At 33.2% G+C, this 17,155-nt stretch overlaps 1 protein-coding gene across 1 annotated transcript in view; it reads left to right on the top strand.

Moving 5' to 3' along the window:
* The window catches only part of LOC118188337 (immunomodulatory peroxidase-like), a 101,717-nt gene that overhangs the window by 34,418 nt on the left and 50,144 nt on the right, over window positions 1–17,155 (top strand). Inside the window, exons 2-3 of the mRNA XM_085825509.1 lie at window positions 7,683–7,879; window positions 13,526–13,658. Of these exons, the coding sequence (XP_085681635.1) occupies window positions 7,683–7,879; window positions 13,526–13,658 (330 nt within the window). The remainder of the gene's footprint in view (window positions 1–7,682; window positions 7,880–13,525; window positions 13,659–17,155) is intronic.

Genomic DNA, 17,155 nt, shown 5'->3' with positions numbered 1-17,155 from the left:
TGATAAGAACTCACGAGCTCACGGGACCGTAATGTATATATAAAGCGATGCCATTATGGCTCTGCGTCCTTTAAACTTTACACACTGCTTAAAGAAAGCGTTAATGACATTTGTGATTATACATAATATACAGCATTAGGAAAAGAACATAGGAACACAACATAAGAAAACAACTTTTTTTTAATGAGTAAGATATAGTATTATTAATTTCTTGAAACCGAATTCTAAATATTAAAACTGGAACATTGAAAGTAAAAAATCACAACGATACCGGAAAATGAAATCTTTTTAGGATTTCAAACTTAGGTAAGCACAGGAAAATAAAATCAATAAAAGAGTTAAATTTATACTAAAAATGTTCTAAAAAACCATGAAAATCGTGAGTGGTACTACTATCACAGTCTTTAATAAAAATAGAGATATTATTTTATAGACTACTAAAAATGTGACTTGTAGAAAAGAATGTTGAACCGTATAATGGGGTAATAAATTTCTTACAACTATCTGCCTAACAGAATTACCGTATGATATTCAAACAAAGACTGTCTTCCTTTGCGGTTGAAGTAAATATTCTTTATGTACCTTTCCTCACCAACTATAATGAAAGGCTAAAAATAGAAAGGCTGAAATGGTACGATTTTTATATTCTCATCCAGAAACATGCAGAAAGAGGAAAAGAAGTCTGAATTGGGATGATATTTATTGCCGCTTTCCATAAGACCTGAATCGAGAAAGCCCGAAATGGGATATGTGATTCTACAGCTCTTGAACTCTCTCCCCCCTTAAAAAGAAGCAAGAAAAATACAGCAATAACAGTTAATTTATGCCCTTGTTCATAAAAACAAACAAACAAACAAAAAAGGCTTATCAAAAATCAGTTGGGTTTTACATCAAGTGAAAGCTCAGATGTTATTGTACTGTGACGTCTCAGATGTTAGTGTTCTCTAAGTGGCTGTAAATTTCGCTGCTTGGTAACAGTTTCTCGATTAGTGGAATAATACTTAAAGTACCAAAATTAAAATTCTCTATAAACAGTAGAGAAATATTATTTCATAGAAAACATTTATCAATGAAATTACTTACAAAAGAAAAATTATATGTAAAATATTTTAAATATAAACTAATTTATCTCACGAAAAATATCTTCCCCCTTCCTTGAGGTGGTTTTTGGAGGCACAAAATACAGTAGTCACATATTCTTCCAATGTTTCCATTGCCTATAAAATAAAACTATTTGTTTATTGAATGAGTTTTCCAATGATTCTTACCTTGGTCATTTTGTCGTCTTTTTTATCCTTAACAATATCTTTTGTAGTTGCTGAAATCTAATTTGTAAAAAAATGGATCTTTGAATCGCCTTTTTTTGCACCAGTATAAACTTGCGAGCACATCAATCAGCCTACATTTACATTTTATCCAAAATGAATAACTACAGAGGGTGTTTAGACATTTTTAGAACACTTTCGATAAAATATTTAAAAAATCAAATGTTTTGATATAAAAATTTCTGGCAACAGCTTATTGTTTGAAATGAGAAATATCGTCTTCTACTTTTAAATTTATTCTTCTTTCAAAATGTTGCATACAAACAAGCTGTTAACTGAAGGATATGTTTTGGAACTTTCCGAAGATAAATATTTCTTTTTCATTATTGAAAACTTTATGAAATGCATGGTATTATAATTTTGAAGTTCAAAATCAGTAACAAATCTAATCGGAAAGGGAGGAATCGTCAATAATTATAGAAAGAAGACTCGTACGAATACCCATAAAAGGATACGTACTATTTCTAATGCTTTAAAGTTAAAAAATTAGTAACAACAGAAAAACCCAACGCAGAAATCGATTGCAAAGTCATTAAATACATGTGTAGCAACAATTCATGAGAAAAGTATTTAGCAAGAGAAAATAGAATTATCTTGTCATATTTGATGAAGCATACTTTTACTTAAGTGACTGCGCGGAAACGAACAGACAAATGTACAAACCTGGTTTCGTCAATGCAAAAAAAAAATTCAGTAAGGGTTTGGGATTATCAGAGGATTATTTCGCAATGGGAAATTAAAAATAAGAAGATTAGAAAAAAATATTAAAATCCACTCAACATACTAACAAGAGAATGTTTTAAGTCATTTACAGAAGAAATTCCATTTTTTTTCAGCGAGTGAAACTTTATCAAGACAAAGCATTAGGAAATGCGAAGAATGCATTGGTACATCGAAAAGTATCAATGCATTCCTCGAAAATATTAAGACTGATATAGTTACTGCATATGCACCTTTTCATAGTATTCCTATGAAGTCGACGTTTCACGCATGGACTGTAGTGGAAGAGGAATGGTAATCAATACTTCGGAAAATTTTACGAAAAGTCCTTGTATCATGGAAATCAGGAATAAAATGGATGTTCACCTCTAGTCCAGAAAAGAGGCCATCGGATCAAGAATTTAAAAAAAATACTCTTTACATTTTAAACATAAATTAAACAACTCTAAAATTTTTCTAAAAATATCTGTGCATAAATTTTGGAGCTCCCGTTTTGCACCACTCTTTTCACGAACTCATTTATTTCCGAATTCTGAAGAATAGCGGTAATTAGTTGATAGGTTTCTTTTTTAGTTCTTCGTTTCTTCGACCTTTATGTAATTATTAAATCACTTATTTTTTTAATACCTGAATAATAATTTCTATAGAATAAATTTACTGCACCTTTTTTTAATGCAGTGTATTTGATTTAATTTAGTATTAAATAATTTAGTCACTATTTGTTAATATATTTGAGTACATTTTAAAAATAATTGCTACTCATTTTACATGCTATACATGTTCGGCTGTTAATATGTCAGATTATCACAGCTGCTTTAGGAAGGGTGTAAGAAATACACAAACAGTGCAAAATATTTTGATAGTCAAACATTGCTATCCATAACTAACATAAGCACTGATCAAAAGACGAAAACATTTACTCGAGGTTTTTCGTAAAAAGGCTCTCTTAAGTATCTTAAGAAGGATGATAATTAATGATGAATATTATATACTTTACGACATGTTAAATTTTACCTGAATAAAAATTATCATGCATCTTAAAAACATTGCTATAGTTCTTGTCTCCAGTTTCATTGGGATTATGTTTTATATTCATCAAGTAATCCCAATATTACCATGTCCACAGAAGTTCCTATCCAGCTTTTATTTTTCCAACCGTTGTTTGCAGACATTTATTTTCAAATACAAGAATGTTTTGAAAGATACAAATATTCATGTTTTAGTATTTTCAAATGTTCTTTTCCACAATTCAAAAACGTTCTGAAATACATGGTATTAAAATTTCTAACAGCAAAGCGAGCAACGTATTATTAATCAGAAGGAGAAAAACCGTCAATCACTACAGAAAGACGACTCGATACCAGTACCCGAAAAAGGTGCATATTGTTTCTAGTTTCTAAAGTTAAATCATTGGTAATAAGAGAAAATACGCCGACGCAGAAATTAATCAAGTCTTTAAATACATCCTGTAGCAATAATTAATAATAATAATAATAATAATAATAAAAAAAAACCAAATCTTATAACTTAAAAAAGATAAAAAACATAATGTTCTCCAGCTTTTTGCCGAGGCTCAACAGAGACCAATTTGTTGAAACCTGCGTGAAAACTAAGCAGGACATAAGTGGAAGCACCTTGTGACCCTTAAATGAAGCATGAATTTACTGAAATGACTGCAATAATGAGAGGTACATTTACTGTTGAAAACAAAGAGAAAAAACTGGTTCCGCCAATGCAAAGAAAGTATCAGTAAAGGATGTATGATTATTGCAGGACTCTTTTGCAATGATAAATTAAAAATAAGAATAGCGGGGGAAATGCTAAAAATCAGCTTAACATGCTACCAAGAGAAAGTTTTATGTGGGATATTTGAAGGAGAAATTTAATTATCCCAATGACTTTCAAAGATCGAAATATCATGAAGACAACAAAACAAGTCATACTTCAAAAAGTACCACTCCATTCGAAAAAAAAAAAAAAAGAAAAAAAAAAAAAAAAAAGAATGCTGGCACAAGTGTTGCATATATAGCTTTTCAGTGTATTCCTGCAAAGTCTCCTGACATTTCACCTATGGATAATTATGTCTTTTGTCTCTTGAAAAGAACTCTTTCTAAGCGCAAATCCAACAAGCTTGATAGATAAAGTAATGGAAGAGCAAAAGAAGTAATTGCCTTGAAAAGTTTACGAAGATCCCTTCTATCGTGGAAATCACGACCACCCATTGTAGATACATTAGATATTTTAAAATTTCTAACTTAGTTCTGACTATGCAGTATATTTTGATTCAATAAGAAGTATATTTTAAAAGATGTTTAATACACATATTTTATTTCCAAATGCTCTTTTTTAAGACTACTCTTTCATATAAGTATTGTAATATTTCACGCCTTGCTGAACCGTCATTAAATGCAAAACGAGTTTCCAGTTGCGATTCATCGAGTCATTTATTGTAATACTTACTTTCAGCTAATAGCTTAGGCATTTAAGGTTAGCGAGTTATGTGCTAATTTCCTAACTGTTCAAGGACGTCTGTCAAAAAGAATTAATCTTCGTACCCTTTACACGCTTAGATAATAGTTTTTATTGTTTAAAGTCAGTTCGATTTGAAGGTTTTTACTTCTAATGTTTTAACTTAGTTTGAAATTCTTTTTGAATAACAAGATGCTTTATATAAATAATTCTGAAACCTTAAACTGTTAAAAAAATTCGGTAAGGGAAGAATTGAACAAAGGTATCAGAAATATTTATTATATAAATAAAACTAAATAAAATCTGAGAATAAATACCCAGATGCTGTTAATTTATTGTTAAACAAGCTATGACAAACTTTTATTCGATAAGAATCATTTCTCGTAGTCTTATCTTGTTAAAAGACATTAACAAGAAAATTTGAAACGCTTTTCATTTTAAAGCTTACTACAGACTTTAATACTGTTGCGTGCGTAGGGATTCATAATAGATTGAATACACAAGTCCGATAAAAAGTTAATAAAATTTGTTCTTATCATATGTGTAACAAAACGCTAGATTTTTCCTCAAAGATATTAGTACAATATCTCAATATCACACATTAGTTATATTTTAAACTACCAATACGTTAAATAGAACGCAATTCAAAGCGCAGAGAAAGTTAATCCGATCTCACCGCGAATTCGCTACAATCAATAACATAACTTAGTAAACAACTACAGCTTATTAAAACAACTTGAACTGAGATGTTTCTCTCCGGATTTTTTTTAAAGCTTTTTAATGTCACGAGAAGCTTATGGTAATTTCCGTTTTCTTCAGATTTCTGGAATACAAAAGAGTAGAATTACGAGAATCTATTTATTAAATGTTAAATGCGCGTGCTCCTGTATTTTTACTTTTCTGGCGTAGCTTTCTCTTAAAATAAGTCTCGTGCTGCACTGCACGGGGATACAAAACAATTTTAATTATAATTCTACTAAAAATAGCAAACTAAATACAAAATCCTTAACAATATTATATATTGTGTAGTTCACGAGTATTACATCTGCTAATATTTTAAAATTTGAACGAATAAATGAAATTTTTCCTCTTAACTTCTTAAATTTGCATTAGATTTGACTAAATTAGCATTAATGTTAATTAATGCATAGAAACCTGTATAAAGGCAAACTAACAGGAATAAGTTAAGTTTAGATTTAGAAAACCAATTCATTCAGTCTGTGTTGGTTAATCATTTTTTACATAAAAGGTTTTGGAATTTGGATCTATTTTTATCGCAATCATTTATAACACATTGATAACACTTATATGAGATTCTGGAATAGAATGTAAAGTAATTATAATATTTCTTAGTTTATAAATTCTGAAAGTTTGTTAATATTAATACAGAATGTAAGGTTCTTTCTTACTTCTTCTTTTCGTACAATAAAAAAATGGTACTGTCGCATTATCCGTCCAAACGATCCGTAAACTCGCCAATTGTTAACGACTAATTTTTCGCCAATCTAACATGTAAAAAACTGTAGGGAAAAAAAAAAAAGTGAAAGGTTTCAGATTTAAAATTACGTCCAAAGGGGTGTTTTTTTTTAACATTTTGTGTGTTACTTTTATTTATTAAATATCATGTTCTTTGCACTTGAACAATAAAATTCAGTTCAAGAGCAATATCGCAAAATAATTTTAAATTGAGCCTATCTTTGGAATTTACGATACACAGTCGCACGCGCTGAAGATAAAAATAGTTTTTCTGTACAACTTTGCCATTGCTCGCTTTGAAATCCTTGAGTTTGTTAATTAAAAATTCGTTAAAATTTTACAAAATACAAAATCGAGAAAAAAACAAATTCCACATTTCAAATTTGGTCTTCCACATGTCTATATTCGTAGGAGGATTACGTCATTTAAAATTCGATGGCTCTATGTACCGTTGTTTTATCACAATGCGAGAAATATACATACATTTATGCAGATTTTTCATTATTTAATTTCTTTAAATGTAACACAGGGCGATAATACTTTCTGGCAACATATTGAAAAGTGATTCGCCATTGGTAGTGAATCGACACAAAATCGCAAAACGGAAACAATAGTTCTTCAGGAACAAAGCCCCTTTGGGTTAAAGGAAAAGAAATTTTCGGTATCGATTGCAAACTGGCACTGCTCTCCATGTACATATCGACCTGATTTAACTTTAAAAAAAATAAAAAATTGCACTTATTCGGAGGAAACTATTAAACTATTATCACACTCACCTAAGAACACTTCATAAACTACTTTTGAGCTGCAAGATTTCTAATAATGTAACATCGGAGATAAAAGAAAAACAGACAAACGCAATATTTTATTACTTTAACAATAATAATGAAAATCAGTCCGGATAATATTTACATTTTAACAGCCACTGTTCACCTTTAAAATTTCTTCAAAACAGTCTTTTTGCTCTCCTTCCAGACATTTTCTCCAAATCAGCTCTCCAGGATAACTCGGGCGGTTTGATTATTTGTAAAACACAACTTTATGCGTGTGCATTTCTGCTCTCTACTACTACTAGGCAAAACCCCATATTTCTGGGGAAAAAAAAAAAAAGCACCTTGCAAAAAAAAAAAAAAAAAAAAAAAGGCGGGTGGTGGCAATTTCATATTTCCCGTTCTACTGGACCGATTGTCGAAATTTAACTTGTGTTTTCCATGTTAGGATATTATTAAATTTATATATTTTTCTAACTTAGGTATTTCGACACAAAATTGGCCTTTTTTTGAAATAACATGCCAATGTTTTTCCATATTTCGATTTTACGACTCAAATTTTGTGCAAGGTGTATATTACGATTCTTTACCAGAAAACCCGTACATACTGATCACAAGCAGAAACTAACACAACCCTTGAATTTCAAAATCTCTGTCGTTTTGTGGGTGGTAAGATAAAACACATTTTCGCAAAATTCGGGGTTGCCTACTTCGGCGACATAGCGCTTTGCCCGTTTATTCTTGTGGCGTTTGGTCCCGATAATGCTATAGTACCAAACAATTTTTTAAAACAGGAAATTAAATGATTATTTTCAAAGAATTGTTTATAATAAATTGCATGAAAATATTTAACGTAATTAGTAACATTTAAAACATTAATTTTTAAATATGAAATTTTATACTATCTCTTTTTCCCTCCAAGGTTCGTATTAGCGGAAATATGCTATTTGATAGCGAATGTGCAGGGCCAATCATTCAACCCTGTGCCACTGAGTCAGAGAAGACGGCAAACCCCTGCAGTGGTGATGCCCAGAAACTTTTCTCCACGTTCAGTACAAGAAGCATTTGCCAGAGCTCAAGAAATCATTAGTGGCAGGAGAAGTACTATAATGGGTAGAAGTGAGTATCTTTTTAAATTTCAGTTAGTGTGATTTACATTCTTGGAAGTTTAAATAGAGTTCACATCCTAGCAGTATATTACAGGGATTCAGATATCTGCCTTTTCACTTAAAAGGAGTATTTAAGGTATCCCAGTAAAAGCCCGGTTTAATATGACCCCTAAAATACATTATTTTTAGAAAATGAAGATATTTTTATCCGCTTAAAGCAGCTAAATGTTCCGATTTAAGAATGTCGAGTTTGATTTGATCTAGCAACACTGTCAGTTCATTTCACAGCTTAGCTAACATGGAGCGTTAGAACACAAAAGAACAGTAAGTTTTTGACTGTCAAAACTCATTACAAAAATAGTGAGTATTTGGAATTGACTGTTTAAGAAGCTTCGTTCGATTTTCGGATGTGAAAATGCGCTTAATGAAACAATAACTTGCAGACTGACAAAAGAAATTTGAGGACAGAGGTTCGACTGCAGATATTACATAACCATACTCTCGATGATGGTACACTTGGCGTACATGGCAGTTCCGCACAAGTGGCATTCGCGAACATCACCCCTGAGGATACATGAAGTTTTCTAACAGGTGTAACCAATTATATACAGCAAGTGACACATCCGCACAACTTGTCAGAAACAATCAATCAGCCTTATGATTTATTGATATAATTTTTCTCAAGTAGTGTCCATTCCTGCTCTAACGGATGTTCAGAGTGTTTCTTGAGTATTATAATTCTTTTTAAAAATTTCTTTTTAGAGCATTTAAGTAAAACGAATTTCACCCTCATTGAAACATCTAAAAGCAAACAATTCGCAATCTTTTGGTACCGGCAGTTTCGGTTAATGGAGATTCTTAAGTGAAAACGTGGAGATGTCTTAAAAGTAAAATTGAAAGATGTAGGATGGATAACAACGTAAAATGAAGAAGTTATAGAATATATTTGTAAGTATTTTGAGGATAATTGGACATTTTAAAGTTACTTTATTCCTCAGTTATTCATCATTCTTTACAAGTTAATATATAAGGTGTTTCTCCCGCCTTCGTGGTGTAGTGGTTAGCAAGCTCAACGCGTATTCGAGAGGTCCGTGGTTCGAGTCCCGGCATTGCTCATTTTTCGCGTCTCCAGCTTTCAAAATACCTAATGTCTCTACAAACACACACATACACACACATAATATAACCATTTTGTTGAAATCCATATTTGTGCAGTCCAGTAGCTTAAAATTTTGTGAAGCAAATTAATAATCTAAGTCGTTATTCTAAGTTACCGAAAATTAATAAAGAAGATATGGTTTTGGCCGCAACTGCCACTAAATTATACAGGTTGCTTTTATTGTTATTAGTTTATCCAGCAGTGAATCGTTTTTGCGCAAGTGTCGTGAACGCAAGTTCTACTATACCCTCTCGATCCAGGCGGTCCAAAGTGCTATTGAAAGTCCCAAAAAATCAGAACTTACATTCTAAGGAATCCTAAAACGATTAATAACGAAAGGACTTAAAATAGGAAATACAGTACGTCATTAGCCACCTCAGTAGGTAAATATCTGAAAACGTTATTACGAATTTCACAGAAAGAGTGCGGTGCTGCAGAGTCGTGGAGGACATATATCAAATATTATTTTTCATATTTGAATCGGGGCCCACTAGCGACCGAGCGGTAAAATTCGCTGAACCCTGGTAGTTCGGTACCGAGCTCGAATCCCCGCGAACGGGCTGGCTTCATGTGCCTTTTCGTGGTTTTCCTCATGTGTAACATGTATGCGAGCTAGTTCCCTTAGAAAGACCTCCACAAAGGCATTCCTTCCCTTGGGAATTAGCTATTGTGTGCTTTATTCTAATCAAATAAGTCAATAAACCGTACTTAAATCGGAACATTTACCTATTGTAAGTATGCAAAAGTATTTTCCATTTTCTGAAAAATAGTGTTTTACTGGGCGTATTAAATCCAATGCTTTTACTGGGGCACTTTTTATTAGTTTTTATAATAGTTTTTGCATCATTCTAATCGAGAAAAAGGAGAAAATATTGAAAGTTGGAAAAACAACAGTTTGCTACTAAACTATCTGTAATCAATGCATAATAAAATAAAAACATATGAACAATTTACCATAGATATCCTTTTATAACATTCCCCCACTGGCAACTTAAATTAATGATTAATGACAGTAGGCGTTGTTTAATTGCGATCACGTTTGTCCACAGTTGTTTTGATAACATTAATCGAATGATAACGTTAAGCTATAAGAAAAACAAGTCCTTGAAAACATCAATAAAATTTAAATAATTTAATATAAATATAAATATAAACATAAATAGGTACTGGAATACTATTAATGTGAAAGTCAATTTTATTATTTGTTGTTCATGTTTTGCACTCAGTGACTAAATATTACATGGGAATGTAATTTTTGTAACGCTGATTGAGAATCATTTTAAACAAATACAACAAACGCTGGATTTCAAGATGACAGACCATTGCAAAATTTTAACATATGCTGGATAGCAGAAACGTTTTGATCTTGAAGAATTCAAAGAGCGTTTTCGCAAAATTAAAGGATAATTAATTACCTTTGTCAATCACAGCATCCTTTAACCTACAGAAGTATGAAAATATTATTTTTTTTACAATTCGCAAATTCTAATTAGAGAATATAAAAATATAAGGTACAGTTCCATTATCGGGATTGTGAAAAACCGCCAAACTGTTGTTGATGCAAATGATGCCAAAAATAATTATAGCAACCTTATCGCAAGGAAGGAAGCATACTAGTAAATAACTATCTGGAGAATATTATTTTAATTTAGATGAAATTATATTATATAGTAATTGTACTATAATGTTCCTAACTACTTCGTCTATGATGAACGTAGAGGAACTTATTAAACTGTGAATTCCCGTGTGTAACGACTAAGTCCAGAGAAGGTTTAAAATACTCTTTTATTCACTCAAAGAAATAATGACAGTTGGCCCCTTCTCGGGCTTAAAGGAAAGCCTTCACTTGGGCTTTAAATCAAGATAAGAAAGTAAGAAATTAATCTAATACTAAACTAAACTGACTTAGCCGAAGCTAGACACAATTACCTAACGTAGTTGGCCATTAATTAAATTAGTCAGCAATTATCAACAGGCACGTACAATATGACCGAGCGTAGTTGGCTTAATAACGAAGTATCTTAACGGCAAACACGCGCCACTAAGGACTCCTAAGCTCTCCTACTGAAGTAAGCTGAACATTCCTTAAATACTCCTTCTACCTTATTTACATGCAACGCAATACTAAAAACTCATTCTGGTAGGGATTTGTAAGTGGGAAACAAGAATTTAAAGGAAAGGGTTTGAAAATTAAAAATAACTGTTATAAAATTGAGATAAATCTTACAATACTAAATAATTGCCATTGGGCTTGTTTGCTAAATTTAGCTCTTTTTCGGTTATGTAGGGTCGTCATAAAAAATTTCTTCGATATATATGAGCCCTTAGCAGCCTATCTACTCAATCAGTCAAAATGAAATTTCAGATATTGTTAGCAGCGCTCGAGACTAAGATGATTTAAAACAATATATATTTCCCGGTTACTGCTACAGTGAAGCATATTCGAAATTTTCGAAGGGCAACACCTACATTTTCCCTGCGCAAATTGATCAGCGCATTGAAAAAACCATAAACAGCGTTGGAACAATACACATATATCGTTCTAACGAAATTTATCGGCATAAAAAATTTGCAAATAAGAGCATTAAAAAAGACCAATGACAAGAGAGGAAAGACCAATGACAAGAGAGGAAAGGTCCTGACAAGAGAGGAAAGGGTAAAAAAATCTGTCATCGGAATTACAAGTTTCCAACGTGCCTTACCTTTGCAGACGATAACTCATTGCGTAAGGGAGATTGTTGACAGCAATAACAAACATACACTGAAGTGACAAAAGTCATGGGGTAGCAATATGCAAATATACAGATGGCTGTAGTATCGCGTAGAAAATGTATAAATGCCAAGTGCTTTGGCAGGGCTTTCATTTGTGTTCAAGTTATTCATGTGGAGAGGCTTTGACGTGATTATGGCCGCACGACGAGAATTAACAGACTTTGAACGCGGAATGGTAGTTGGAGCTAGACGCATGGGTCATTCCATTTCGGATATAGTTAGGGAATTCAACATTCTGAGATCCACAGTGTTAAGAGTGTGCCGAGAGTATCTAATTTCAGGCATAACATCCCACCATGCACAGCGCAGTGGCCGACCACCTGCACTTAACGACCGAGACCAGCGACGTCTGCGTAGAGTTGTCAATGTTCACAAACAAGCAACACTGCGTCAAATAACCGCAGAAATCAATGTGGGACGTACGAGGGACGTGTCCGATAGGACAGTGCGGCGAAATTTGTCTTCCTTGGGCTATGCCAGCGGAAGACCGACTCGAGTGCCTTTACTGACAGCACGACATCGCCTGCAGCGACTCTCGTGGGCTCGTGAGCATATCGGTTGGTCCCTAAACGAATGGAAAACCGTGGCTTGGTCAGATGAGTCACGATTTCAGTTGGTAAGAACTGATGGTAGGGTTCGAGTGTGGCGCAGACTCCACGAAGCCATGGACCCAAGTTGTCAACAAGGCACTGTTCAAGCTGGTGGTGGTTCCATAATGGTCTGGGCTGGTTTTACATGGCATGGACTCGGTCCTCTGGTGCAACTGAACCGATCATTGACTGGAAATGGATACCTTCAGCTACATGGAGATCACTTACAGCCATTCATGGACTTCACGTACTCAAACAACGATGGGATTTTTATGGATGACAATGCGCCATGTCACCGGGCCACAATTGTTCGCGATTGGTTAGAAGAACATTCTGGACAATTCCAGCGACCGATCTGGCCACCTAGGTAACATGAATCCCATCGAACATTTATGGGACATCATCGAGAGGTCAGTTCGTGCCCAAAACCCTGCACCGTCAACACTTTCACAATTATGGACGTCTGTAGAGGCAGCATGCCTCAATATTCCTGCAGGGGACTTCCAATGACTTGTTGAGTCGATGCCACGTCGAGTTGTTGCACTTCGCCGGGCAAAAGGAGGACCGACAAAATGTTAGGAGGTATCCCATGACTTTTGTCACTTCAGTGTAATATCGCAGGAGGAATATATGTAATTTCAAGTTGTATGGTATCTCTCAGTTCTGATAATCTCGTGGATTTCCTGTGTAAACTTTAGATTTTAGATAACTCTAACTTTAGATTTTAGAACTGGAACTCCATCGATCTAATGCATCACAATCTCGTCCGTATAACTTCAGAATATCGAAATTTCAATTCTATTGATTGAGCGGATAGACTGCTAGAGGTTTCGTATACCAGGGAAGTTTTTTATGACCACCCTGTTTATTTGCTTTGTTTCGTACGATCTTTATAATTGATTTGTACCACATATAATTTCAGTGATCCTAGGAAGGTGCTCAATAAAAAATAAAAAATGAAACACAGATAATAAATGAAGATAAAAAATGAAACATAGATAGATACATTGAAAGATTCGCAGACAAGTAAAAAAATGCATAAATTGTAAACGTGTACTTAAATTTGTTTAAGCAGCAATAAATTAGGTATCGAAAAAGGTGTTAAATCTTATTTATTTATTTTATTTTTTAATAGGACGCACAGTAGATCCCAGAAGAAATGCACCATCAGCCATTCATCAACATTTTCTAGCCATTGGTGCTCGTTCTCTAAGACTCGAAAATACGCAGGAACGTTTTGAAGAAGCAACTAGAGTCCTTTTAACAGAGTAAGATGAACGACGATCTCTTTTATATTTTTCTTTTCTTGAAAAATTAGTTTTCATTTCCTCATTGCGCTATTGGCTGGTGTTTATTCCAGCGTCCGCTAGGTGGCGCTCGTGAAGCCGTTGGGTTATAAAACAAATTTAAACAAATTTAGCTCCGTGTTTGACGTGAAACGAAATCAGCGTCTTATTCGTCATTCTTCTTCGTAAACATGGTTAATCCTTGTAAAATTCCATGTGGAACAAAAGATTGTTATTTGAATATATAAGTACATTTAAAGTAAAGTAATTCATTCAATAATCAATCAGTTATATCCTTTTTTATTTCAAATATTTTTATAAAATAAAAAGAATCAAACTAAAATCGTAAATATTTCTGTTGTGCAAGCGAAATTTAATTCGTATTTTGCAATAAAAAATGAGGGAAAGGTTAATGTTATTTTGGCATTTTTCAGTTAGTTCTTTCTTTTAGTTTTCCTGTTATAACTCTTTTATTATCAGTCATTCTACGGCTCAATTCTTTGGCAGTGTGAAATATCTCTTTGAAACTTTTACAATTTCGTTTTTGCGAGCTGTTTCACCATTTGGAAACTTTGTCATTGTCGCATTCATCCACACTGTTGATCCATGTCAACGGGATTGTTATCGTTTAACTTTTTGTCAGCTGTTTTTCTATGCGTAACGTGCACGCAAATAAATTTTTCACAAACAATTTTCACGAAAATATCCCTCTTATGGCAGATGTCCATGCATGCTGCTTTGCCTTAATTAAAACTAACCAACTAAGCCCTCGCTTAATAAGGTGTGCTTAAAAATTGCTGCAGATTTGCAGAGTATAATTCCTCCTCTATAGCGATGATTTTTTTCAATACTTATGACTAACGGCTAGTTTTTACAGCAGAGATGTTATTTCGTTAATAGCAATATTTGAGCGAAACATACGCTACTTTAAATGAAATTAAGTTCAGCGTGCTGAATTATGATTAGACGCAAATGGGCCATTTAGTTTCGGATTGTGAAGAAAAAGATTTAGGTAGCGATTTAGACATAGATTCTATACGTATAGGGACGAAATTCTGAAGGAATTGTTGGATAAGAGAATTCGATCACATCGATATCATCACCGCGGTTGGTTTTTTAAAGAACTCGTTGAACTTTTGTGAAAAACTTCATAATGCGTGTTCAGGCTTTCTTAATGTATATCCTACAGTGGATTCTATTTCTCATTGTATCTTCGTAAAAGGAAAAATAAAGGAGAGGAAAGTCAAATACAATAACTTAAAAAAGTTTAGTATGAAAAGTATAGGGTGCGTAATGTTTCTGATGTTGACTGTGATGTTTTGAATTTTGATTGTAAGGATAGTTGTGTCTTAGGTTAAATTCCTTATGTTAATATTAAAGAAAATATTAATATGTATAAATGTGATATATATCTAACATATCTAAAGGTGTGCTTTTCCCTGAATGTGTTTAAAAATGGTGCTGATTTAGGTACCCTAGTTCTGTGAATGTTAAGCGCAATTCGAGAAAAGCATACAGGGAAGAACTACATGTTCGGACGGATTCGCTTCCTTACGCAAGATCGCCAGACCTCGGTAAATCTTAGAGAATGCAATAGATATCAAAACCTCAAATAAATTTGTGGCTCTAAATAGCGAGGAAAATAATGATAATAATAATGCAAAGATTGAAAGTGAAATTTTGGCTAATGCTCTCCTCGCCAGACTAATCACAAAACAACAAGGATGAAACCGATAATGGTTATCTCACCCTTAAAATATAATAATTCCAGTAAAACATTCAAGGGCAAATTAAATGTGATTTTCGATGTTAGAATTTCTGGTAATATTATCAGGTTCAATGTTCCTCCTTACTTGCTTTGGGAACATTAAATGACCTAACTCGGAACAGAGAGCTTACTAAAGCTATGTTCAATAAATGTGGGAAGTAGACAAGATACACAGGAAGGGTATACGAAACCCTTTATTTTTTTCTCTTTACAATGATTTCCGGACTTCGGAATACAGAGACCAACCACTTGTGGTCTGAACGTAAGAATATAAAAATATTAACTAAATTCTAACTAAACTAACTTTGGATTAATAAACAAGTGTCTACTTGAAGATTGGCCGTATATTAACAGAAAAGCCGTATGTAGTACAGAGAACTGTTAACACTACGATACGTTTAAAATTATCAAGAGGATTAAACCTCTGGCCTTGAAGGCAACCAGCAACCGAGTAAAACTGCTATGGCAAGCGGCCTGCTCCTAATCACTCCTTCCTCTCTCTTGCGTGGCAGAAAGCTACAACTTAAGTACTTGGCGTTCGCAAGACAAATTTGCATAAATAAGTTAAAGCTTTTAATTCTGGCCGGAAGTAGAATATAAGAAGTGATAGTAAAGATTTAAAATAAAATAAACGTTAGTAAAACTTAAGATCCTTACATACTTCCCGCCAGAGTTAATTAGTTTGAAACTGAGGTCTAAAACGACCTTGTTGAAAACTTTTAGCTCTAGAATCTAACGCGAGGCCAATCTTTTACAAACATTTCTCACTAGAAACTAGAAATTAAAAAAAAATCGTTTTTTACATTATCAACTTCATGGACAATTACTTTTCATCTGTACTTGCATCTAAACAAGAGTTTCTAGTTGAAATCTAGTTCCTTCCAGAGATCTGGAAGGAAAACTAGTTTAATGAAATGTTACACAATTAAATGGCAAGTAACGTGAATATTTATATTTCTCTTAACATTCTTATTTCATTCATGACGTTATTTAATTCTCTCCCCGTGCTCTCTGACATGTGTTGTAAAAGAAAACACCAAACACGAATGTGTTTATCTACAACTGTTCAACACTACCGCCTGCAATCAAAACACTAAGGTGTTAAAATTCAACATAACAAGACCTCATAACACACCTTATATTCATCTCTAAACCCTGAGGTACTATTCTGAAAGTGGCTAACTCTGAAGTGTAGCGTCAGAGAGCCTAACTACATTCATTCAACCTTTAACACATATTCACAATAATTTTCTCTTTTTACAGTCAGACGAATAAGTTAAAAATTTTTGGCATTACTTTCACTTTTAACATATCACAGTATTTCTTAACGCTTAAAATAACAGTTCACATTGTATATAAGAACATATTAACATGCCGTTAATTTTACGCATTTTAAAACATACATTAGTAGTACATTGTTAACTTCTATTCTTTTCCAAGCAAGTGCCAATTCTTCTACATTGAAATACTACATTTCAAAAGTCTTTCAGACTAAAACTTCTTTCTTGCCAGAATCTTTTAAATAAAATTTTATACAATAACTTTTACAATATTCAAGTATTTACACATTCCTGTTATATATTAATTTTAGTTTTACTCGCGAGTAATTGAAAAACATAATACCAAAGTAGGTAACAACTCATTTCTCGCCTTTTTGGCGATAAAGGTAGACCTCACATGAGGTAAAACGTCTTGAATTCTGCCACTTGCA

This window comes from Stegodyphus dumicola, chromosome 10 (genome assembly GCF_044657685.1).
Source record: "Stegodyphus dumicola isolate Sdum_Otavi_A_Nest chromosome 10, ASM4465768v1".
NCBI classification, from domain to species: Eukaryota; Metazoa; Arthropoda; class Arachnida; order Araneae; family Eresidae; genus Stegodyphus; species Stegodyphus dumicola.
This window is presented reverse-complemented; position numbering and strand designations above follow the sequence as displayed.